This window comes from Lithobates pipiens, unplaced genomic scaffold (genome assembly GCF_037356315.1).
Source record: "Lithobates pipiens isolate NorthernLeopardFrog02 unplaced genomic scaffold, aLitPip1_a1.2 Scaffold_115, whole genome shotgun sequence".
Taxonomy (NCBI): domain Eukaryota; kingdom Metazoa; phylum Chordata; class Amphibia; order Anura; family Ranidae; genus Lithobates; species Lithobates pipiens.
Window position 1 is genome coordinate 136,503 of NW_027507702.1, and position 26,899 is coordinate 163,401.

The following is a 26,899-nucleotide window of genomic DNA, read 5'->3' on the forward strand; positions in this document are numbered from 1 at the left end:
CATGAAGGTCGTGAATAAGATCCAGGAGGGTGGAATTTTCAAAATAAAGATTTGATCAAGAACACGGGGATGTGACCTCCAGCAGCAGAAGGAGGCCAAACCTACCCTTTGAAGTTATTGTTTTCCAGAATAGAGTAGTTGATGTTTGGAATAGACCTCCAGCAGAGGTAGTGAGTCAATTACAGTAAGTAGGCTTAGGACAGACATAGATCAGTACTTAGAAAAAAAAAGGTTAGCAAAATTAAAAAAAACGGGCCAGACTCAATCTTTTCCTGCCGTCACTCTTCTATGTTTCTAACCAAAGCAGCTTTATGACCTTTCATTGTTATTTAGAGCTGTTCGTCGATTTGTATTTAGCATTTACCGGAATGGCATGAAAAGGTCTCAGTGCTGTTGATAGTCATAAAGCCCGGCTCTGTGTGGTGACTAATACTCCGAGGAGAAGGCTGTGAAAGAGTTAAAGGAATAGTAGAGTCTGGGACACACCTCTTGCATACTCAGTCACCATTCCAAACACAGACTGAAAAGTGAATGTGAGAAGACGGGAGAGGAAGAGAGGAGATCTAGGCTCCGGTGGAAAGGTAAGGTGCATTTCACTTGCTCGCTGCCTCCAGCTCACGCATTTCAGAGTCTTTTTGGAAATGGAAACTTGGGGGGAAATTGGCACTCCTAGGCTTCTATATTCTAATACAGTTATTACCTCTTGTATCTCTTGACCTTCCCTCTTAGATTGTAAGCTCTAAGGAGCAGGGCCCTCAGATTCCTACTGTATTACAGTGTATTGTATTTGCACTGTCTACCCTCAAGTTGTAAAGCGCTACGTAAACTGTTGGTGCTATATAAATCCTGTATATTAATAATAATAATATTCTAAATTGAACGTTGCTGACTCAATCACTGTCACTTAAACACACGAACCTGGAAGATTCATCCACAGTGAATGTTTGATTGATATCAGATTCACTTCTAAGCATGCTATTAAGTTTAGTTCTCTGGGACGCGTCTTGATCTATCACGAGGACTGACAAAGGGGAGAAGGTATCCTTTGTGACCTGCATTGATAGGCTGTGAGTGTCCATAGCCAGAGACGTCTTACACCTGTTTCCAGTCTAACCCGACTTCCATGAATAATGTTTGTCTCTGAGGACCAACAGCATAGATGGAGCAGTTTATTTAAATTTGAGGCTTTAAAATTTGACTTTTAAAGCCTCAAAATAATAAAACAAACTTTGTAACGCACAACAAAGGTATTTTTAGCTGTATTTTAGGTCTGAACTCAAAGGCTCCTTTGAGTGGGCATACCTTTTAGTCATTGCGTTGAGTCATTATTCTTCTGGGAACGTCCCTTTTAGAAAAAAAGCTTCAGGTTAGATGTTCTTTGTTGGTTGACGATGGTTCATGCGGTTCATAACTTTGTGTGGGGCGCTTGTCGCGTTAGAGGAATCAAAAATTCTCTAGCGTTGTACGACTGGCACAGTATTTAAAGCTCAACTCCTGGCACATAAAACTTTCAATATTTTTCTTCATGCCCATAAAGGATATAGGTCCACCTTGTGGTGGCTGCATAATCCTTTTGAAGATGTCTTTTCTTTATATCCACCTGGTGATCCTACCAGTACTAACGCACTTCCTGTCCTAGGGTGACAACGACGCCCACTACGCAGAGGCGCAGCCTCGGTGGAGCACTTTGTCCCGATTCACGAATGAATGGAAGCAAGCAAACGTTCGTCGATGAGCACTGGCAGGATGCATTAAATTTGCCAAATTTTGATCCATTTATGGCCGCAGAAGTCAACCTAAATCGGGAGTGTTGGAAAACATTTGTCGAGCAGCGGTGTATTCTGACAGCGGAGGAGTCCCGCTGTTAGAACTCAATTTCGCAATCTATAACATTCCACCATCTAAATTTCCTTTGTGTCCATGGTGGGGAGTCTTTTTGTTTTGTTCCCATCAACCAGTGGGACATCTATGGGCAGCTTTACAAAGAACAAAGGAAGATAAAGTACTAAACTATACTTCTTTTCCCCCCGGGGGAACACAATAAAAGTGAGACTTCTTCTTTAGGGAAAAGGGACATTCTTTCGAGGACAGTGAGGTCCGCTTTAGACAAAGAGGACAACTGGTTCACAAGAGGTGTGAATAGCAGCTTGACAAAGGAGTGTGCATGCTCAGAAACGCATTGTCCACTGCCTGGTGGCATCAATTCACTCATGCTGCATTCCAAAGTGGTTTTGGAAGGGATGATGGTGCTGTTTCCCCATGTGAGCCACTGTTTGGAGACCTGATGATGACGAATTTTAGGCTCCATTCACATCTAGGAATTGCTATTTTTTACAAGCGTTTTTCTGGTGTTTTTGCAGGGTTTTTGTGCACGCGTTTTGAGTTGATGGGTGACCAATGAAAAGCAGTAAAGTGCCTGTAATCTGCCAAAAAAAAAGAAGCTTGTGTACTTTTTTGAGCAACAGGCGTTTGGCTTCAGGCAACAGAATTCTCAGATCTGAATAGGGACCATTGAAATTAATAGGATTTGTCTTGCTGGGGATTTTTTGGAGCTGAGGATTAGAGCAGAAAATTGCGCAAAGACGCCCAGATGTGAACAGAGCCTTCCCATTGTAGTGGTTTTTGCACATTGCCCCACAACTCGGTGACATCATTTTGTTCAAGCTGCTTTCCATGCTTGTTACGAAAGGGAAGATGCAGCTGTCAACCCCCCTCCCCCCCTACAACCCATGTGAGCCACTGTTTGTAGACCTACAACGCAGAACTGGCAATGGCGACTTCCACCGTTCTAGCTTTCTTTTACACAGAAACGCGTCGTCACTCCATTCACGCTGCTTTCCACGCTGGTTAGAAAAGAGATGACACAGCTGTTCCCCCATGTGAGCCGGTGTTTGTAGACCTACAGCACGAACCTGGCAATGGCGACTTCCACCGTTTTAGCGTTTTTTACACAGAAGAGCCCGTACATTGTAAGTGGCATTTTGGTGGGTTTTAATAAATGTAGTCCTTATTGCACTTATGCCGTGTACACACGACCGGAGTTTTTCGACAACAAAGGTCAGACGGAACGAATCGGCCAGACAATTCGACCGTGTGTGGGCTTCATTGGAAGTTTGCTGTCGGAAAAAAAATCAGATGGATTTTAGATTTAAAACATGTTTCAAATCTTTACGACGGACTCGAGTCCGGTCAAAAAAATCAGTTTGTCTGTATGCTAGTCCGACGGGCGAAAACCGACGCTAGGGCAGATATTGGCTACTGGCTATGAACGTCCTTATTCTAGTCTGGTCATACGTCATCACGTTCGAATCCATCGGACTTTGGCGTGCTTGTGTGTGGCCAAGTCCCTTCGTTCGGAAAGTCCGTCGGAACTCCACCGAAATTCCGTCGGGAAGACCGTCGGACCTAGTCCGTCAAAGTCCGGTCGTGTGCGCGCCCCATTAGAGGCACGTTTCCGTTTTTTTTTTTCTCTCTCCTGTTCACAAGAGGTGTGAGACCAGATCAACCATCACTGGACCTGGGTTGTTTTCTTTCAAAATTCTGTTTTTGCATCTCTACCCCAGCAATTTAACAATTCAAACCTTCAGCTAGGTGGATCGAAGGATTAACACCTTCTAGAAGCCTTCAAGAGATGGGATTATGTAACAACAACAACGTGGTTCCTCAACTTCCGCACCTCCTATCCTACTCTTGGACAATCATCATCATCTGCCTTGACAGATTCCATGGTGATTGGATTATTGCACTGCCGGTGCGGATCTAAATGCCAGGGCATCTTCCTGAATTTTATTAGATGTGAAGAATTGGCTTGGAGAAGCTACGAAACCTCTTCAACATTACAGAACAAATCCAATTGGATGCAACTAACATCTACCAGCTATTGCAGGTCAGGTGATGAATCTGGACAAGCAAATGGACCCAAATTGGCATTTTTCGTACAATAAGGCTCGGTTCACACTGTTGCGACCTAATTTTTGCGTGACTTCAGCTTGTTTCACTTCAGCACATCTCCAAATTTGCACGATTTCCAGCGCGACTTTGATGCGACTTTTGGTGCCGTTTTGATTCAACTTTACATTCTATGGATTTAAAGTCGGAACAAAAGTAGCACCAAAGTAGTGCAGTCACCTTTTCAAAGTCGCTGAGGCCTGGTTGACACCTATGCGTTGTTTTTTTTTTTGTGCTTTTTGCAGAAACGCACTACAGTCCATTTAACATGGTTTCCTATGGGACGCGTTCACATGTATGCTTTTTTCAGCCTCAGATTTTTTTTTGGAAGGGTTTGGGGACTTTTTTTATGCAAAATGGTGCGTTTTTGGTTCAGTAGACCTCATTGGAGAAGCTGCAGAGAGCACGTAGTGCATTTTTTTTGTCACAATTTGCGTTTTGCATTTTTTAATCTGCCCAACACAAAAAAAAAAAAACACAGAAAATTCAAACGTGTGAAAAAAGCTCTGCAGAAATGGATCAAAAGCAAAGTGCGGTAGGTGTGAACCAGACAAAAGTCACGGGGGGTTTTGAACGGGTGCCATTGAAAAGAAAGGCGTGCGATTTGTCATGAAATGTCCAAAGTTGCATGGCAAATCGCACAAGTGTGAATGGAGCCTTCAATTTCGACTGTGCAGTGCGACTTTCATGCAACATTAGAGTTTATGGGACTCTAAGTCGCATCAAAATTGCTTGAAGTAGTGGAGGAACCTTTTTTGAAGATTCTACGACTTGAGCCGCATAGATTGGAATGGGTGCCATTGAAATAAATGGGTTTTGATTTGTCATGCGACTTTGTATCTTTTATATCGGTAGAGGGGTCACCAGCAGGGGGAAGGAGGTCCTGATTCCTCTATAGAGATCTTTATATCACTAGAGGGGTCACCAGCAGGAGGAAGGAGGTCTTGATTCCTCTATAGAGATCTTTATATCACTAGAGGGGTCACCAGCAGGAGGAAGGAGGTCCTGATTCCTCTATAGAGATCTTTATATCACTAGAGGGGTCACCAGCAGGAGGAAGGAGGTCTTGATTCCTCTATAGAGATCTTTATATCACTAGAGGGGTCACCAGCAGGAGGAAGGATGTCTTGATTCCTTTATATAGATCTCTACATAGATCTTTATATCACTAGAGGGATCACCAGCAGGAGGTCCTGATTCCTCTTTATAGATCTTTCTATAACTAGAGGGATCACTGGAAGGAGGTCCTGATTCTTCTATATAGATCTTTATATCACTAGAGGGGTCACCAGCAGGAGGAAGGAGGTCCTGATTCCTCTATATAGATCTTCAGTTAGACCTCATTTGGAATACTGTGTCCAGTTCTATTGATAGAAGATGTTGATGGAAGAAGTTCGGAGATGGACAACAAAAATGGTGAAAGGGACGAAACATATCAAGAGAGACTACGGGAACTTCATATGTTAAGTCTGGAGGAAAGAAGGGAAAGGTGGGACAAAGGAGAAATTTTAAATACATGAAGGGTGTGGCATAAGGTTCGGATCAAGGATACGGGGATGTAACCTCCAGCGGCAGAAGGAGGAAAATAACCTACCCTTTGAAGGTGTTATTTTCCAGAAACAGTAGTTGATGCTTGGCACAGAGCTTGGAACTTGGACCACCAGCAGAGGTAGTGAGTCAGGTGCCATTGAGATAAATGGGTTTTGATTTGTCACAAGTCACATGACAAGTCGCACTGGTATGACCTGAGCCTAAATCTGCCCGTTAGTGTGGCTGAGCAATACGACTTAATAGCAGGACGGCGGCCAGGTCTGTGTAATGAGTTCTATGCTGGGGAGTTGGCGACATTGGCTTTGCCCTAAGGAGGGGGCTGCGTGCTGCATTGTCATTCTGGTGGAACTTGTCCAACCCCCACTGTCTCTCGTGTTCCAGAAAAACAGATAGGAAAGCAATTCTTTTGTTTGTTTGGCAGGTAGAAGGTGCGAGGAGATTAATCCGCAGATGATTACAGGGTGTGGGAAACTGTATATCCTAGAAAGAGAAAGCTGTGCTGGTTATGGAGCCTGTTTATATTGCAGATGTCAGGAGGTGACGGATTGCAGGCGTTACCCCTGGAAACGTCCCCACTTTTCAGTATCCACCCCAATTCCATTTTCCAGCATTCCTTAGGGCATTTTTGCAACGTGCCCCTTATCATTAACCACCCCTGGACCGCCCCACGCCAAAATGCTGCTTATGCTCCTGCACCTGATATGGGGCACGCGCGCCAACGGATGCGATGTCCGCCGGGGACCCACCACTCGTTCTTAGGGAGTGGCAGAGCGGTGGACCGCCGGGACCCGCCGCTCGTTCTCAGGGAGAGGCAGAGCGGCGGTCTGCCGAGACCCGTCAGTCATTCTCAGGGAGAGGCAGAGCAGCGGACTGCCAGGATCCGCCGCTCGTTCTCAGGGAGAGGCAGAGCGGCGGTCTTCCGGGACTTGCCGCTTGTTCTCAGGAGAGCCAGAGCTTTGATCGCTCCTGATAACCCCCTTCCCTGCCAGTGTCATTAGTATAGTGACTGTGCGTTTGTTTTAGCATTGATCACTGTATTGGTGGTCCCCAAAAAGTGTCACTTAGTGTTCCGATTTGTCCGCCGCAATGTCTCAGATTGCTGATCACACGACCGCGCAATTGTCATTTAAAGTAACGCAGTGCCGTATTGCAAAAAAAAAAATGGCCCGGTCAGGAAGAGGGGGTAAAACCTTCCGGGGCTAAAGTGATTAAAGTAGCCCTCCCGTTCACACCTGAAGGTGCACGATTCCGAAATTGCGCCAAACCTCAAAATGAAGAATACCATACATACCGAATATTTTCACACTCGAGCATTGTGTCGCTTGACGCCGGTTGCACCCGTGCTTAGGGCAGAATCGCGCATTTTTTTTGACCCTGTGGTCTTTAATCACTTTACCCCCCCGGCCAATTCTGACATTTCTCCCATACATGCAATAAAATCTGAATTTTTTTATTTATTTTTTATAGAAAATTACCTTGTACCTCCAAACATTATAATTTTTTTGTTTAAGAAGAGACCCTGGAGAATAAAATGGTTGTTGTTGCAACTTTTTTTTTTTTTTATGTCCCACGATATTTGCGTAGTGGTTTCTCAAATGGAAATGTTTGGAAAAAAAAATGAATTATTATATTTATTATACAGATTTATATAGCGCCAACCGTTTGCTCAGCACTTTACAATATATCAACAGCAACAATAAAATTTGAGCAAAAAAAATAAAACCAAATTAAAATTTTGGTGAGCACAAACACAATTTAATACCTATTTTTTTTTTTTGTTGATAAAATAAAATATAAAAGATGATGTTACATTGAGTAAATAGATACCCAACATGTCAAACTTTTAAAATTGAGTATGCCCATGGAATGGCGACAAACCGCCGTACTTAAAAATCTCCAAAAGCGTCTCTTTAAATTTATTTTTATTTTTTTTACAGGTTACCAGTTTAGAGTTGCAGATGAGGTCTAGTGCTAGAATTATTGTTCTCACTGTAACAATCGCGGCGATACCTCACATGTGTGGTGCGAACTGCGTTTACATTTGTGTTCGCTTCTGCATGGAGGGGTGGGGCACTTTACATTTCTTTTTTTTAATTATTATTTTTTTTTTTTTTTTTTACACTGTCCCCAAGAAATGTAAACATCCATTGTGATAGAATTAAAGCATGACAGGTCCTCTTTATAGAGACAAGTCTGAAAACATGACCTGTTGGTGTGCCTTGAGGACTGGAGTTTATAAACACTGTCCTAGGACCTAGACCATAGAGATGGTCAGGGACCTTCTGGTCCTCAGCCGGCTCTATGATAACCTGGTGGCACGGATCGGATGCTCCTCCAATGCACAGGAGAGCCCTGGAAGGCCCGATGGGTGGCGGGAGGGGGTGACAACTCAAAACTCAAGCCGATCCATCTATGGGCAGGCTGGTTGTACCCAAGCCCATCCATCTATGGGCAGGCTGGTTGTACCCAAGCCCATCCATCTATGGGCAGGCTGGTTGTACCCAAGCCGATCCATCTATGGGCAGGCTGGTTGTACCCAAGTCGATCCATCTGATTGAATAAAGTGAAACTCAAGCTGATCCATCTATGGGCAGGCTGGTTTTACCCAAGTTGATCAGTCTATGGGCAGGCTGGTTGTATCCAAGTCAATCCATCTGATTGAATGAAGTAAAACCCAAGGCGATCCATCTATGGGCAGGCTGATTGTACCCAAGCTGATCCATCTATGGGCAGGCTGGCTGTACAGAAGCTGATCCATTTTTGGGCAGGCTGGTTGTACCCAAGCTGATCCATCTATGGGCAGGCTGGTTGTACAGAAGCTGATCCATTTTTGGGCAGGCTTGTTGTACCCAAGCCAAACCATCTATGGGCAGGCTGGTTGTACCCAAGCTGATCCATCTATGGGCAGGCTGGTTGTACCCAAGCCAAACCATCTATGGGGAGGCTGGTTGTACCCAAGCTGATCCATCTATGGGCAGGCTGATTGTACCCAAGTCGATCCATCTATGGGCAGGCTGGTTGTACCCAAGCTGATCCATCTATGGGCAGGCTGGTTGTACCCAAGCTGATCCATCTATGGGCAGGCTGGTTTTACCCAAGCTGATCCATCTATGGGCAGGCTGGTTGTACCCAAGCTGATCCATCTATGGGCAGGCTGGTTGTACCCAAGCTGATCCATCTATGGGCAGGCTGGTTGTACCCAAGCTGATCCATCTATGGGCAGGCTGGTTGTACCCAAGCCAAGCCATCTATGGGCAGGCTGGTTGTACCCAAGCTGATCCATCTATGGGCAAGCTGCTTGTACCCAAGTCAAACCATCTATGGGCAGGCGTTCCATCGATTGATTTGAGTACCACCAGCATGCTGTTCTTTTAGCATGCGATTATTGCCTGCAGTTTGCATAGACAACACCCACATGTGATGCTGAGCCTCCATGATTTGAATGAAGTGAAATCCAACGAGTGAAAGGGGTGGGCTGAGTTGGAGAGAAAAGGGCTAGATGATGCTGGACGTCCTTCAGCCAGGAAATAAGGCGAAAGCTCTTTCTGACTGGCTGCAACTTCTACTGCACATGGTGCGAAGCTCACAGTGTGCGGTGACATCAGAGGAAGCCGTTTTCTGTCCAGGAGAGGAGCCGGTACAATTGTGCAAGACTGTTGGGGGGGTCAGATTAAAAAAACAGGAATTTTTGGAGGTGTTGTAAATCATTAGCAATTCCCGGAAAATCCTCTGACACCCCGGAGAGAGGCAGTGATTGGCCGGCAGGGTGACGGATAGAACAGAGCTGTGCTAAGTAAATATCAGTGGAGGGAGGGGGAGGGGAGGAGGGGGCATTTTCCGAATTCCAGTGCTGGAAGGAGACCAGATGAGTCCAAAACATGAGACCTTCTGGGACCTTCTCCAAAATCTTTTCTCAACTAAGGAAAACAGAAGTGATCTATAATGCAAACATTATCCATCAGGAGCACAACTACAGGTCATGGGGCCCCACAGAAATAACTACAGATCACCGGGGCCCCACAGAAATAACTACAGATCATCGGGGCCCCACAGAAATAACTACAGGTCATGGGGCCCCACAAAAATAATTACAGGTCATGGGGCCCCACAGAAATAACTACAGATCGGGGCCCCACAGAAATAACAACAGATCATCGGGGCCCCACAGCAACATTTTTAAGGGAGGCATTACTACAGATTATGGGGCCCCATGGCACATTTTAAAGGGGGCATATCTACAGATCATGGGGTATCACAGCACAATTTTTAAGGGGGCCAGATCTACAGATCATTGGGCCCCACAGAAAAAAAATTAAGGGGGGGCATAATTACAGATCATGGGGCCCCATGGCACATTTTTAAGGGGGCATAACTACAAATCATGGGGCCCCGCAGAATTTTTTTTAGGGGGCATAACTACATATCATGGGACCCCATGGCACATTTTTGAGAGGGGCATAACTACAGATCATGGGGACACACGGCACAATTTTTAAGGGGGCATATCTACAGATCTTGGGGCCCCATGATGCAATTTTAAGCCCCCCCCCGTGATCTCCCAATTCTTACAATAGGTCTCAGTGGGCGACAAGGGAGCTCTTGGCATAGTCAGGCCGTGGACGGAAGCTTCCAGAGAAGAGGGGCGTCAGGGAATGGAAATCGCCTTTTATCCTTCATTTCCCAGCTAACAGCTCTGTCCTCGGTAGCTCACCGGTATTTTTGATCCCATTGGATGCCATTGTAAATTCTAAGGGGTCTATAGTAATTGACCCAAAGTGGCCTCAGCGGCGGATTCCCTCTTATCCCCTCCCGCCCAAAATCCAGTCGTCTCCTCCACTTACCGAAGCCGCCGGTAGTGGGGGAGACTATCCCATCCCATCCCTCCACCACAGCCTGGAGGCCGAGTGAGGGGAAGGGTGGGGGGTGGGCCCCCCCGCTCGGCTCCATAGCATTGGAGGGCGGAAGCGACATCATTGATGGCATTTAATGGGCGCTTCATTATACAAGGGCAGGGCAAATGGGGGGGAGTCAGGGGTCGAGCCGTGGGGGGGGGGGGCAGCGGCAAAATGAGGTTTCGCCTAGGGTGTCAAAAATCCTTGTACCAGCCCTGGCCTCAGTACTCCTCTCAAGAGCTCGCAAACAGTGGGAGGAGTTATGGAAATATCCTTTTAAAGGGTGGGTGTCAGTCTCGGGGATGGGGGGCTCATATGTATTTATTTACAATGTGATGCTGTAGGCCAGAACAACAGTCAGACTTGGGGGGGGGGGGAGCTAGATGATGTTGGGCGTCCTCCAGCCAGGAAATGGGGCTGGGCTCTATCTGACTTGCCGCAGCTTCTGATGCACATTGTGAGATGCTCGCAGTGTGCTGTAAAATCAGAGTAACTCAGGTGAGGAGCCATGTGCAAGGCATGGAGGAAAGGCTGGAGTCCTGCTTGATAACTAATTAGAAATTGTTGGTGTCACCGGGGGCGGTGCAGGGGAGATAGGGCAGATTCCTGCCCTTCAATTAACTGTCTGCTGTTTGTTTTACCCCCCCCCCCATACTGGTTACTAAGAGGTGCCAGGGGACAATACTGTCACCTCTCTGCCGGGGGACAATACTGTCACCTCTCTGGAAGAACCGGACCTTCAGGTTTCTCTCTATGGACCCGGAGGCAGCAGCTGATACAAACCTGTTCTGGGACTGACTGCTATAAAAAGCCTAAGGCACACCAAAGACTAAAATGTATCTAAACACAAAAATGTCCCGTGTCATGCTCACCAGTCCTTAGATTGCATTTGTTTTCTTTTGTATCCCTTTATTTTCACCTGGTGATCCTACCAGTGACACACTTCCCATTTTACCAGTGCCGGGACCAAGGTCCTCCAGCGCCCGGGGCAAGGAAGCGAAATTGCCCAGCTTTGTAACAGAATGAAGGGCTTGCCCCGATGCCCAACAGTAAGCCATTGCGCCCAGGGTATGCGTCCTTCCTGCCCACCCCTTCCTCCTGCCCACCCCTTTGTCCCGACTCTGTGTTCTACAGTGACAACGCTCACTCACCCCACTGTATCTATGGAGGCAGCCGTGGTTGTCACATATAGGCTGGACTTCCAACATGCCTGCCTTTGCTCATCTCCATTGCTAGACACGAATCATTTTGGTTCGTTATTTACATAAATTTGTTTAGTTAAATTTGATCAAATTATTTCCTTTGTTTTCTAAATTCATTTTGTTTATACGAATTTGATTGGAGTTGAGTTGAGTTGAATTGAACTCAGCTCGACCGAATTCGGAAAATTCGAATGAAATTCGAGTAATGGGACGCCTGCCTTTGCACACACATGAAGTTTAATGGCATCCCAGTCTTAGTCCGTAGTATTCAATATTGAGTTGGCCACAGTGAACAAACACAGTGACTTAATCAGTTGACGCGTTTCAGCCTATAAGGCCTTAGTCATAACCATATGACTAAGGCCTTATGCCTTATGCAAACTAACGACACCCCCAACCTCCCCAGGATGACGGGAAGACGGCAATGAGAGGCCTTACCATAGTAGGCAGCGGGAAAGGAAGATACTGGGGCTGTTGCTTCTCCTGCCGGCCGAACAGGAAGTAGGTCCTGAGACCTGATTGGCTTAAAAGGGTTGTATTAAGGTGAAAAAACACCTGGCACTGACCGGCGCCCTAGCCTAGCTTTACTTACCTGAGTCCCTTATTTCCCTTGTCGGGGATGCACTGTCCCTCTCTCCACGGGGTCCCGGCTCTTGATTGGATAGATTGATAGCAGCGCAGCCATTGGCTCCGGCTGCTGACGATCAAATCCAATGACGTGGGCGCCGGGAGGGCGGGGCCGAGTCTGGCATTCATGTCTATGGACGCAAATGCTGGACTCGGGAGCGCGCCCGCAAGGTGGCCCACTTGGGAAAGAGCTTCTCCTAGGTGGTTATCTGATGTGAGGAGGAGCTGCGAGAGACACCAAGGGACTCCAGACGAGGACGATCGGGGGCCACTCTGTGCAACACGTGCTGCACAGTGGGGGCAAGTATGATATGTTTGTTATTTTAAAATTACAATCCTTTACAATCACTTTAAGACCCCCTGGCCAATGGGGTCTCAGGCCCCACTTCCTAATTGGCCGTGAGGAGAATCAGGAAGACAATAGTGAATATTAATTCCCTAATGTCACACAACTGGATGGGCTTGGGGCGCAGTGCTCTGCGCCCCGAGTCCACCCTTTTTTAAGCCAATTGAAGCCTCAGGCTCTAATCATGTGCTTAAAAAAAAACAAAAAAAATAAACTCCATGTGTCCGGCGCCCTGCATTTAGATTAGGGGCCAGGCACATGGATTAGGGGGGTGAAAGCCCTGTGCTCCTTAAGGACGGGCCACCACTGTGTCATACTTACCTGTAATGGTTTTGCACAGAGCAGCCCTGATCCTCCTCTTCTAGAGTCCCCCCCACCAGTGCTCTTGGCTCCTCCCACTGCTGAGTGCCCCCATAGCAAAACACTCACTGGGGGGCACATGTGCAAACTCAATCCAATCTATTAGAGATAGAAATAAGGCAAAATGAATATTCATTTTATAGCACCTTGACTGGCATTGGCTATAAGTGGCATTGGCTGGCTATAGTGAAAACGAATGCTAACGTTGTACAAAGGCTCCAATGACACAATAAAGTTACACCTTGTTGAAGTCTGGTGTTACATGTCTCCTAAATAATTCAACAAAAGTACCGCACAGCTGACATTGCCTCTCTCGTCTTACTTCTAGGTGCCATTGCATGGACCAAGATGACGCAACCCACCACCACCGCCACCCGTAATCCTCTGAACAGCCCCCCAGTCACCTAAAGGATCTCCACTCTGCTGACCTCCGATGATGAATTCAGGGAGGTAAGACTCTCAATGGAACAGGTGAGGTCACCTATTAAAGGTTGTCAGAAACCAATGAACCTCCAAAGAGGCCTTCAACCTCAAAGAGGGCCGTTTACGTCGAAGCCATTGTAGCCTAGTAGCAGTTTTCTGGATGAATGTCAATATATGTCCTTGAAGGTCACACCACCACTCCGGAGAAGACACACACACCAGTCCTGTGAGGATGTAGGGTGTAATTTGAGGCCAAGAATCTTATTATTAAAGGATAATGACACAGAGAGTAACTGCTGAGCCAAAGGAACATTCCTCAGATACCTCTCCTAAGGGGACAATCTCTTTCAACTGATTCTTAGAAGGAGACTTATGAATTGTTGTCATGGCACAGTGTATATCACAGTAAAGCCTGGGGGGGGGACATTCTTATAACCGAATAATGTTTTTATTCGCGCCTTTTCTCCGCAACCAGACATGAGTGAGATACAGAATCCTATAATACACCTGTAGCACTGACTCCCAAAGGAGCGTCTGGTTTTTCTGGGCTTACCGTTACCGTCTCCACCTCGTTGCTCTAGGGGGTTCCCGAGGTTGAATTCCGTCTCTCAGTAAGGAATAGAGGGGATGGGTAGTAAAGCTCAGGTACTCTTGAGCCTTGTACACACGGTCGGAGAATCCGTCGGAATGCGTCTTATCGGACCGTGTCGTCGGATAATCCGACTGTGTGTGGTCTGCATCGGACTGATTCCGTCCGAATCTCCGTCGGACCCAATTTTCCAACATGTTGGAAATATTTTCCCACCAACTGGTTCGATCGGACATACTCCGATCATGTGTAGAGAATTTTGATCGGACCAAGTGCCACGCATGCTCAGATCAAATTCCTTCATCAAAGCTATTGGCTACTAGCCTGAATGTAGTCCCATCGTAACGAAATTACGTCATCACGTTCTGAATGATCGGATTTTCCGACAACTTAGTCCGACCGTGTGCATGCAACAGTTTCGGACAAGATCCGACGGACAAAATCCGACGGATTTGGTTGGCAGAATGTCTGACCGTGTGTACAGGGGCTAGGAACTGCTGACACTTGAAATGTCTCTCTCTAGATGATCCAGGGAATAGCCATTCGCAACTGGATATTTCAACTATCGGATAAATCCCCTTTAGTGAATTTAGCAGCCGACAGGTGATTTAAACTTAGCAAAGTCTCTGCCACAGACTTGGTTGTAGAACTTTAGAATAGAACAAGAAAGTCTCTCACAAGAACTTAGTTGTAACCGAAGGATGAAATTAGGAACTTTCTTAGCCCTTGTACACACGGTCGGAGATTCAGACGGAATGTTTCCTATCGGACCGTTTTGTCGGATATTCCGACTGTGTGTGGTCTGCATCGGACTGTTTCCGTCGGAATATCCAACTTCCCGGTAAAATTTTCCGACAAAATGCTCCTATCGGACATACTCCGATCATGTGTAGCCTACTCCGATGGACAAAGTGCCACGCATGCTCAGATCAAATTCCTAGACCAAAGCTATTGGCTACTAGCCTGAACGTAGTCCCGTCGTAACAAAATAACGTCATCACGTTATGTACAATCGGATTTTCCGACAACTTAGTCCGACTGTGTGTATGCAACATCACTTCCGGACCTCTTCCGGAATTAATCCGTCGGAATTACTCCGACGGATTTGGTTGTCGGAATCTCTGACCGTGTGTACAAGGGCTTACAGTACCGGTATCTTGCAGCCGGTACGGCGATACCGTAAGAATGTGGATTCACTTGGTGTCCTTTCAGCTTAGCTTCCAGGCTCTTGCCGAGCAGCCAGCCTCGTGCGTGGCCCTCTTCTGAAGTGTCCTTCCCTGGTTGCGTTTTCAAGTTGCTGGGCCTCTCCAAACCCGAGACCTTGGAACCCTCCTTCCAGTTACTGTGCCTTAGGCTAGCCAGCCCCGAGACTCGGAAACAGATAGATCCTCACCCCAGGCCATGAGGGCCTCTGGGGGCTGGTCAAGAGGACCAGGACCACGGAGTCAGAACATACTTCTGGACCTGAACCCAGAACCACGTGATCTCAGCACCTTAGGTACCCTCTCCAGGAATACACGGCGAGACAACGCACGCACTGATTGGCTCTGAGATAGAGATTGGTACCCAATGCGTCCAACCAGACTGCGTTCCAATGCCTGTCAAAGATGATACCTACACCTATGACCAGGCAGAACATAGTACAGTCCAGCTAAACTGATGCCAAGACCATAATTTAATGAAATTAACCTTAAGACCCAACTATGGCCTTAGGAAAAACTCTATTTACAAAAACATTGCACGTGCTCCTCAGGAGCCCGGCGCTACACACCGCTCAAAAAAATGAAAGGAACACTTTGAAAACACATCAAATCTTAATGGGGAACAATATCATGGACTAGGTAATGTGTTAGGAATGAAGGGTTGCCACATCATTTGATGGAAATTAAAATGATCAACCTACAGAGGCAGTGGCCGATGGTGGAAAAATGTTTTTGGGGGGCGGCAAACAGTAACACCCCACCAACTCCCCATTCGGTTGGTTGATCGGTGGCACTTACCCCATCATCGGCGACTTCCCCACTGCGCAGCGCCGGCCTCCCATTCTCATGCTCTCCATGACCAGCGGATTCACAAGCTCGTGGCCTCCAGTTCTCCTGCTCTCTACATCGGTGACGGCTTCTGTTTCCTCCCTCCTCCTCGGTGGCTAATTGGGAGTCTTATCTTTCCAGCCAATTGGAAAACGGGTCTCACACCTGCTTCTGATTAGCCGGATTGAGTATCAGTGTTTCTACAGCGAATGTTCATTCGCTGTTGTAACACACTCCTCTCACCTCAATTGTACCTGTTTATCTGCAGTCTGAGGCAGTTACACTTAGCAGAGCTCAGTGAGGAAAGTTCTGGGAGCTGGTTGAAGGGAAGAGACAGAACCCCCCCTCCACACAGCTCACAGGAACAGAGCTGAGGCTGTCAATCAGCTGGAGGTCCCTCCCCTGTCAACATTTTTCTCTTGGGGTCCGGAAAACTTGAGGCAAGTACAGAGGGATAGATACATAGAGGGATATGCTTTTGTTCATATTTCATGTCTGAGGTTTACAACCACTTTAACAATAAAAGTGCCCATGCATTCTGGTGTCCCCCATATATTCCATACACATCGTTCAGGTTTTGTAAAAGAAGCTTCTTCCCAATGTCATACCTGTAGGCCGCGCATTGCTAATGCATGCTCGTAAGTAGTAGATCCCCCCGCTGTCCACACTGGACGTTGGATGAGCTCTGGTCCAGCCTTTCTCAACTTTTTTGACATGGAGGAACCCTTCAAATAACTTTCTGGTCCAATAAACCCCAAATCTACAGTTCATGGTTCATCATTAGTGAAGGGACACTGGAAAGGATGCTCCTTACATTCATTGTCATTGGCAAGAAACCCCCTTTGCAGATAGCTACAGACATCAATGCTGTCTGTGGTTACCTATCTAAGAGGCAGAAGTTACTCATTGCTCAAGGAACCCCTGGCAACCTCTGGAGGAACCTTAGGGTTTCACAGAACTCTGGTTGAAAAGGGTTGCTCTAGATCGATCAAGACCAACGCATGCACAGTGCCCTCCCTCCCGTTGTCCTAGCAGTAGGTGAGGTCAACATTGTGCAACAAAGGAGGAGAGCATGTGGGGAGGTGCAGTGTGCTGAGGGCGGTAAATACACAGTTGCAGCAAAACTTGGAACTTATATTGAACAGAATGCTAACGTTACGAACACCCTGGTGGGAGAGCAAAGCTGGGGAAACAACTCACAGTTCAATGTCGTTAGATGTAGAGGAGGAGAGGTTGCAACAACATCTGAGGGTGGATCGTGGCCAGGACCGGGTCCAGGCCTAAGAGGGAACTTCCCTTCTAGATAGAGAGTCCCTAATCTTTCCCTCCTCATCAGGAACCTTTCCCTACCCCTAGTTAATTCCCCTAACTAGCAGGATCTCTCTCCCTACACTAGCCACACACAAGCACGCAATAAAACCTGTGGGCAGGGACTTAAATAGACCCTGCTGACCAAAGATGTCTGCCAAGGGCCACATGAATAGCGTAGCCATCCAGAACGCTGCTCCATTGACCCAGGAAACCATAGAAAATACTAGTTACCTGGCTGTTAACTGCCTTTATATCACTAATGACACTGGCTGAGAAGGGGATAACATCTAGGGGCAATCAAAGTGTTAATTATGTGCCTAACAATGTGTAATATGTGCTTCTTCTTCTTTACTATCTGACTATTTTTTTCTCCCTGCTTTGCAGGGAGAAAAAACAGACAGATTGCTGTTCCCTGTACTGTGTTTTTTGTGAACACAGAACCCTGTGTGCGATTGGCCACAGCCGATCAGCTGACTTCAGCAACAATCATTGGCTGAAATCAGCTGCCAGACTTGTGCTGTGTCCAATCACACATGGGTTGGCAGGGGGAGGGCGCATGAACCCGAAAGAAAGGTCAGTACCAGCATGTTGGCTTGCCGCTCACTCGCAGTACAACTATTGCCGGCGGGTCGGCAAGCGGTTAAGGGAAATGGAAATAAACAGCTCTGCATGACACAGAGTCATCCAACATACCCCCCACCCATATAGTGTTTGTGGGGTTGAATTTAGTTTGGAGCATCCAAATAATTATTTCAATTCTTACTTTTCAGAAAAAGAAGATGCGGATTGCCTAGATATGTTCCTGTCCACTGGATGGTTGATGACCCTAATAGTCTTGGTTGGAGCTTTGACACGGTGCCAGTCGGCTTGTGATATCAGCTCAGATGGAAATACGGTCACCTGCAAAGGACAGAGTCTTGAAGAAGTCCCTCAACATCTCTCAGAGAACTTGCAATACCTGGATCTATCATATAACAAAATTTCAGAAATATTGGCCGATGACTTTTTACGATATCCCAAGCTACAAATTCTAAACCTGAGCTACAACAATATATCATACATCGAAAATGGAACATTTCAGTATAATTTATTGATAAGGAACTTGAGTTTGTTTAATAACTCTCTCAGGGAGATTCCTCATTCTTCCTTGGAAAATCTGAAATATTTGCAGATCCTTGACTTGTCCAACAACTTCTACGAACGAGCCACTCTTGAGGATGTCTTCAGCTCTCTAGTGAATCTTAAAGATTTGTCTGTAGGAGGTCCTCTGATCTCCAACATCTTAAAAGATGACTTTGCTTCTATGGAAAATATCAGTCTCATAAGGTTTGCTTTGAAATCCAAGTCTAGCTTGGACTATTATGAACCTGGGGCCTTCTCATTTCTGAACACGCAGAATTTCTGGCTTGACATTGCTATTGACAAAAACGCAACACTACTGGGTGATATGTTGAAGGATTTGACAAACAAAACCTTCAATAGCCTCCGATTTCGAAACTTGTTTGAGCTGTCTTATTATGTGGGCATAGAAGATATATTTTCTTATCTGCCATATATTGGATTAAGACACCTGGTCTTCTATAGAGGGAAATTTAATGAAAACCTCCTACGTCTGGTCTTGCAGAATGTTCAGAGATCGTCAATAAAGAATCTTTATCTGCTTTCCATTGATTTTGCCCGTTCTCCAAATGCTAATAAATCTGAAGTCCCCATCAACAATTTATATTTGGAAAACCTGGTCATACAGGATGTCACCAACCCAGATATACTCCGATTTGATTGGACATTCACTTGGTTTAACAAGGTAACCAACCTCAGTATCATCAATGTGAACTTCAACTATGTTCCGTGCGATGCTTGGGGCCAGATGACCAATGTAGTCAAGCTAGATATATCGGGCAACCGTCTCCTGGCCACCAACCTGCACAACCCATTGTGTAAAGATAACATTTTACCCAATATTGAGATATTTAATGCCAGCAACAATATTATGCGTAGTCTGAAGACCATCTCTTTGTTGACAGCTCAGTGGCCAAAACTCACCTACCTTGACCTTAGCTCAAACAATCTTGGGAGTCGCAACGAATCTTGTGTGTGGACATCTAACCTCAAAGTTCTTATTTTAAGAGATAATTTGCTCCAGTATGAAGTGTTCCAATGTCTACCTACAAAAGTGGAATACTTAGACTTGTCCAACTCCCATCTTGACCGATTAAACATGAATTACTTTGACATGGCCACGAATTTGACACAACTGATTCTCAGCAACAATAAAATCAAGTTTATAACATCCAGTTGGAATAGTCCCAAACTTCATATTTTGGCACTGGAAGGCAATTCTTTTGGAGCTATTGATAAGGGTTCTTTTAAAGACTTGCCCCAGCTGAAACACTTGACAGCAGGCAACAATCCTTACCACTGTACATGTGACCTCTATGCCTTCTTTACAGACAGTCTGAAAGAGGGGTCTTTGATTCTGGATGACTGGCCTGATGATTATTACTGCTATCACCCCCTGCATTTATTGGACACTAGAATTGAAAATTTCCACCCAGGATTACTGGAATGTAATGTCGGATTGGTGGTGGCCATATCTGTATCAGTGACAGCTTTTGTCGTCATTGTCTGCATGTTGTTGTGTTGGAGATACGATGCACCATGGTACATCAGAACAACTTGCCAAATAATCCAAATGAAATATCGATCACGGAAAGCTGACCAGAGCAGAATCTATGAGTATCATGCCTTCATCTCTTACAGCTATTCAGATGCTGATTGGGTAAGAGGGGTTCTCCTCCCTCATCTGGAGAACTCCAACCCACCCTATAAAGTATGTATCCACGAACGAGACTTCCAACCAGGGAAATGGATCATCGATAACATAATAGAGAACATTGAGAACAGCTGCAAGATCATCTTCATTCTGTCACACAACTTTGTCAACAGCGAGTGGTGTAACTACGAGTTGTACTTCGCCCACCAAAGGGCTATTGGCCACGCATTTGAAGATGTCATCCTGGTGGTCAAGGAAAGTGTTAGCATGGAAGATCTGCCAAAAAGATTCCACAGGTTACGAAAAATCCTTAGGACAAAAACCTATTTAGAGTGGCCTGTGGAGGAAAGCAGACAACCCTTCTTTTGGGTCCAGCTCAAGAGCATCTTAGGAAAGGGCAACTCAAGACTTATAGGGCAAGAAAGCTTATCGCTGATGAATGAAACTGCTATCGTAGGGCAGGAGAGCAGCTCAGAGAAAATGGCAGTCCCTGCAGAGGACAGCAATGTGAATTCATCTATAAACCAGACTTAGAAACCGTGTTCTTAGATTTTACGATGTCATTGTTCTAAATGATGTCTATAAATATATGTAAATATTACTCAATGGAGGCAAGCTTGCCTTTTATATTTACTGTGAATTTTTTTGTTGTTGACATATGATCAACAAGACCATGACCAAGAACAGAGTTCATGTAATACAACCCCCACCCAAACCTTTTTGGGTTTAGGATAGAGTGGAGAAGGGCTTCCACTGGGCTAGTAATTTCTCTTGGATGGAAATTGAGGGGAAATCTGCCCAGTAGGACACAGACAACAGTAAGAACCTGGCAGGTTTTTATACAGTTCTATATACATCAGCAGTAAAAATACCATAAGAAACATTTCTGTGGCCAATTGCCTCAGTTGTGAAGCATTTTTTTATGCTTTGAAGACAAATCGGCTACGTTGTCATTAGCCATTCCTCTCCGATCACAGGAGATATTTGGATGGAAAGAAAGGAGCGCCCAGTATACGGTGTGATGCCACACTTGATGAAAGGGCAACAATCGCTTATTGACAATATGGAATGAGCAAATCATGTTTTGGAGAATATGCCTCCTTCTTCTTCAGGGCTAACATACAAGCTGTAGGTATGTGTAAGTTACACCTGTGGAGTCCACCAACCTCCGTTTACACATACCTATAGCACGTTGGCTCGATTTGCTCATTCCATATTCTCCAAAACAAATTGTTATCCTTTCCTCAAGTGTGGCATCACACCGTATATCGGGTGCTCCTTTCTTTCCATCCAAATATCTCCTATACTGAAGCGACGTACTAGTCAGCTAGCAGCCCAGACCCCCATAAGGAGTCACGTATCATAGACCACTATTTATTTATGGGGGCACCTAATACAGACTATAATTAACCCAATTAATCCTGTACGGTCCCTAGCTCAAATCAACCATCTCTGCTCACAGGGGATCTACAGTACCTCCCAGATAAGTCCCTGATATGGTTTTGTCCTGCCCATTCTTTGTTGAAAATGCTTGCAGAAGTCTTGAATGATTATGCATGCTCACTTCATGACTTTCATTAAGGTTTATTTCAAATGTTTTTCACAGTGGGTTGTATGTTTCAGAGGACCTTACTAACATTCCTAATGATCTTAATTTTGGTAAACCTTATACTTTATGGTCTTCCCAGCATCTAGAGGCCAGCCAGAGGTTAGGGTGGTTCTCCTACCATGACAGCTAAAGACCAGCTGTGAGCTAATGTCTTGGTTCCAGTGGAGAATCCACTAGGAGATGTTCACATTGGCATTATTGTACCACAATTTTGTAAATTTCAGAGGAACTTACTAACACTGCTAATAATCTCCATAGTTCTCAGGTTCATATTGACAAACCTTATACCTTATGGCCAGCCCAGCATCCAGAGGCCGACCAGAGGTTAGGGTGGTTCTTCTACCATGACAGCTAGAGACCTGCTGTGAGCTAATGTCTTGGTTCCAATGGAGAATCCACTAGGAGATGTTCACATTGCCATGATGGTACCAGAATTTTGTATGTTTCTGAGGAACTTACTAACATTGCTAATGATCCCCATAGTTTTCAGAGACACGTTATACAAACCTTATACCTTATGGCCTGGCCAGCATCTAAAGACCAACCAGGGGTTAGGGTGGTTCTCCTACCACGACAACCAGAGACCTGCTGTGAGCTAATGACTGGGTTCCTAAGAAGAATACATTAGAAGATGTTCACCAATTATGGTACCAGAATTTTGTATGTTTCAGAGGAATTTACTAACATTGCTAATTATTTGTCAGAAACCATGAATCATCAGACTGAGACAGAAATACAGTTAAATCACACTTGTTTAATAATAATAAAAAAAAAAAAGGTAAACAGAGTAAACGTAGTCAAAACAGCGAAAGTTTAGGAACCGTAAAGGATAGTCAGACAAGCCAAAACATCAGTGAGCCAGAGAGGAGAGTAGTATAACAGCAAGCAGGATCTGGAGCCAGAAGGAATGTCAGCCAAGCAAGTCTTTAACAGGAAAGTTGAGTTACGTTTAAAGTTAAAATAGCTATAAACAATAAGAAAAGTGCTTTTAAAAAATATTAAAATGAAGGAACACTATCATCATTTAAATGTTACAAAGAATATAACAGAATATGTAAAAAGCATTGTTTCCGAGCATGCGTGTTTGTACTTTGGACTTTTGTGTGGCGGACTTGTTGTGTACACACGATACGAAAATCTGGCAATTGTCCGCTGAAAATGTACTTTTGTTAGCGGAAAGTTGGCCAACAATTGTCTGACGGAGCGTACTAACGGTCGGATTTTAGGCCGACAGTCTGTCATCATACAATTCCCTGCCGAAAATCTGATCGTGTGTACGAGGCTTTAGACATTGGTTTGGTGCTTTTGGACTGTATGTGCATGGATTCTCAACGAGACATGTGTATTTCATTTCGTTAGGATTCATTTTTCGTAAAAAGAAAATGAAATTTTTGGAGATTTGGATGTATCCGAATTTCCGACTGGACATAGTAACAAATGTCAATGAATCCAAAAAAAAGTTATAGAAAAATTAACAAATGTATTTTTTTCATTCGGATTCATTGTGAAAAGCTGGTTGTTAAGGAGAGGGTGACTGTGGCATCTATACCAATGATGACTCATCTGCTGTCGGTAGGATCCCCCGCTGACAGAAAAATGTAAACAAGCTAGGGGCCAGTATTAAAAATAACATTTTTAAAAAAGCAGCGTGGAGTCCCCCTTATCCATACGAGGTAAAATGGTCTCCCTTATTCATACCAGAAAAATGGTGTTGGGTCCCCCTCAAAATCCATACCTGGCCCTAAGGTCTGGTATTGATTTCAAGCCAAACGCCACATCAAAATCTAAAAAAGAAGGCGTGGGGTCCCCCAAAAATCCACACCAGGGCCTTATCTGAGCAGGCAGCCCGTCAGGCCGGGAAAGGGGGGGCAAGCCAGGGGCCCCCTTCTGAACCTTACCAGGCCACATGCCCTCAACATGGTGGGAATCCTGCAGACAGCAGATGAGTCACGGTCGTTAAGGATGCGGAAGCCGCCTGCTCCTTAACAACCAGCTCTTTGGAATGACACTAAATGAATGCGAAGACACAAAACTAATTTTGAAAATGGATTGAATTCAACATAACGAAACAAAATTCTTCAGTTCACAAATGCATCCGAAACAAAGTGAAAATTTCCAGCTTGCACATTTCTGTTCTCCACCCTGGGTTCTTTCCCCGTTTTCTAAGGAGTGTCCCCATTTCAAGGGAAGCTTTTGGTCCAGAGCCGGTTCGCCCAGGGATAATTTCATTGGCCCGAAACTCTGTATCTGTATCTATTCGGGGGAAGAACCGTCAACAGGACAGGAAATGGGGAATAATCTCTCCAACGTGGTCCCATGTTGTGACTTTCTTGAGGAACCTCAAAGGTCCATCTATGGATTCATAGTTTGGTGAGACGCTACACTGTGAAATATTTCTCAAACTGGTCGTGACCGTCTGATCCGCAACAAACGCATTTTCTAAGTATTACTACCAAGTTCGGCACTTCTGTGAATGTACAAAGGGGATGACTCCCTTATACGTTTATTATACATTTTACATGTATTATGTTGATGATGAAGATTGATGGTTGTATGTTTTATGTGTTGTATATACCTCTATATGTCTGTAGGTGTTTATACTCCATTGAGGAAGCCTTCCCTCTCCGGAGGTGCCCTCACATTATTATCTCTGAGCACTGTGCTGTACATAGGATATTTTATTGTTAATGTCTTTAACAACCAATTATGAAGAAGGGGCTTTATTTTGCCCCACCCCTTTCGTGAACTCTTGAGTTTGCACCTCCATCTTCTGCAATTGCCTTTTTTTATTGCTTCTTTATATATTTTTTTATGTTTTGATAAAAATTATTTTGCTTTATTAGTCATCTCCCTATTTTTTCCATTATACTTTTTTTTTTGCATTTATACCTTTTTTGTAAAGGGTCGGGAAATTAGGAAGAAAACTCTTCAACGTGGTCCCATATTGCAGTAGAAAGCTGGAGGAGAGCGTTGTGACTTTCTTGAGGAACCTCAAAGGTCCATCTAGGGAATTAGAGTTTGGCGAGATGCTACAATGTGAAATATTTCTATTTTTTTTTTCCGTTATACTTTTTTTGCCTTTATACCTTTTTTGGAAAGGGTCAGTACAACCAAAAGCGATATATATATATATATATATATATATATATATATATATATATATATATATATATTCAAGAATGCATCATCTGTTGGCACCAATCCCCTCCCCCGTGTTCTCATTCCATCAAGGCCTCACCCCCCTGCCTTTTCTATCCAAACAATAGAAAATGCACCAGGAGGAGTGAGACTCCCTGATAAAACAGGAAAAGCCAGAGGAGGATAGGCATGGCTGCAGCCAGTCATAGCTGTAATATCAATTTGGGGGTTTTAGCTTTTAGGTGCCCCCCCCCACCCCCGTTTTTTGCTGGCTACTGGATTTTTTTTTTCCTTTTTTGAATCCCTACCAAAAACATTTAATGATTCATTTAACAATTAGTTTAATTTTGAATGGAAATGTGAAGGTGTATTTGCAGTGGCATCACTAGGGTTGGTGTCACCCGGTGCGGTAAAACATGATGTCACCCCCCTCCACCAACTATAGTCGCCCCTTAGTACAGACCCCCTTCCTTCAGTAGACCACCCTCCTCTAAGTATAGACCCCCTCCTCCATCAGTACAGCCTCCCTTCAACCAAATATAGTTCTCTCTCAGTACATGCCCCCCACACTGAAAGAGGGTTTTCAGGCTGAAAAAAAAACGCAAAATTGAGCCAGGGCTTCTGTCACCCTCGGGATGGTGTCACCTCTGTAGTGGGTGGCACCTGGGTGCGGACCACACCCCCTAGCAACGCCACTGTGTATGTGTGTCCTAGTGTGGCTGGGGGAAGGGGTAGAACTTTCTCTCAGTTATTAAGTGTTGTCAATGCCCCATTGGAGAGATTTTCCCCTCACTTCCTGCCTCAGTGACACAAGAGGAAGTGAGATTAATTTTTTTTCAATGAGAACGCATTCTATTAAAGCCCCTAAAAAATGTTAAGCTTAAAGTATAACTAGTGTTGCCACCTGCCCTGGATTCACCCGGGCAGTCCAGGTTTTGAACCAGCTGTCTGGGTTTCAGGCAGACTGAAACCCGGACACATTCCCAAGTCGCATGAAAAGTCGCACTAGCAGAAACCGAGCCTTATGGAAATTTTCTCAGTTTTTTTTTTTTTTAGCCCATTAGTCCTCCAGCTCCAGGTTTATTGTGTGTTAAACGCATGGCTGTTGCGTGGCTAGGCCGGCATAGACCTGAGTATAGTGTATGTCTATGGGCAGCTGTACACGGCACCCAGGCTTTCCCAATGGCAAAACTGCATTGGAACCCCCATTGAATGGGATCGGGCGTCTGTATGTAAGAGGCTTAAAGCATTTGCCTGCGTGGCCGGCGTACCAGTCCTGGCCTTAGAGGGGGAGACCCCCGACTGGCGATCAGACTCTATTTGAAACAGTGTTTTATGAAGCTCCGCCCATTTCTAGGCGTCTGTCCGTCCATGTAATTCACTTACTCGTTGGAAACCTCCTCAGCGGAGTTCTGAAGGTCTCCTTTACCTGAAATAATGTGTTCCGTAGATATTGTACACAGCTCTGTCCCGGGGACTCATGTCGTTGTGTAAAATGTTGTTATAGGAAAAAATGTTTGTAAAGTTATTTATGTTTTATATAAAAAAAAAAACAGCAGAATTTATAACTGCATACAAGGTGTCCGTGTCTTCTTAACATTCATTTAAAGGAGAGTCACTATGGTGTCACATCTCGCTCAGAAAAAAATGAAATCATTGTTCAATTCAGTGGTAGCTGAAAAACTGAACTATTGCACACCAACCGAAACCGAAATCAGGCTTGCAGTTCTGTTTATGTGTATTAAGCGCTTGCCGACCAGCCGCCGCAGTTTTACTGCAGCAGAATGCCACAGACAGGCGAATCAACGTTATATTACGTCGCTTCCTTAGGCGGCCACAAGGGGAGCTCGCCCCCGTATCCGATGTGAGACCGCCAGGCTCCTGCAATCGCTCGTGACACGGGCGAGAACCCGGGACCTCTGTGTGTACACACAGAGATCCCGGTTCTCTGAAGGGACAAGTGACAGATCATACAAAGTATGAAGAGCCATCTGTCATCTCCCCTACTCAGTCCCCTCCCCCCCCCTTCAGTTAGAACACACTTGAGGGAACACACTTAACCCCTTGATCACCTCCTAGTGTTAACCCCTTCCTGGCCAG

The 26,899-nt window shown here is 45.2% G+C and overlaps 1 protein-coding gene across 2 annotated transcripts; it reads left to right on the forward strand.

Moving 5' to 3' along the window:
• Positions 1–496: 496 nt before the first annotated feature.
• Positions 497–26,377, forward strand: LOC143973672 (toll-like receptor 2). Of its 2 annotated transcripts, none has more exons than XM_077474537.1 (3): positions 497–581; positions 13,255–13,397; positions 18,050–26,377. In XM_077474537.1, the coding sequence occupies exon 3, from the start codon at positions 18,076–18,078 to the stop codon at positions 20,584–20,586; it is 2,511 nt and encodes an 836-aa protein (XP_077330663.1). In that variant the 5' UTR covers positions 497–581; positions 13,255–13,397; positions 18,050–18,075; the 3' UTR covers positions 20,587–26,377. The 2 variants fall into 2 exon arrangements, with proteins under 2 accessions (XP_077330663.1, XP_077330657.1); XM_077474531.1 differs by having other exon boundaries at positions 13,255–13,376.
• Positions 26,378–26,899: the final 522 nt, after the last annotated feature.

What these genes read in the sequence shown, in the direction of transcription:
- LOC143973672 (XM_077474537.1), top strand. Translation starts at nt 18,076, where the DNA reads ATGTTCCTGTCCACTGGATGGTTGATGACCCTAATAGTCTTGGTTGGA.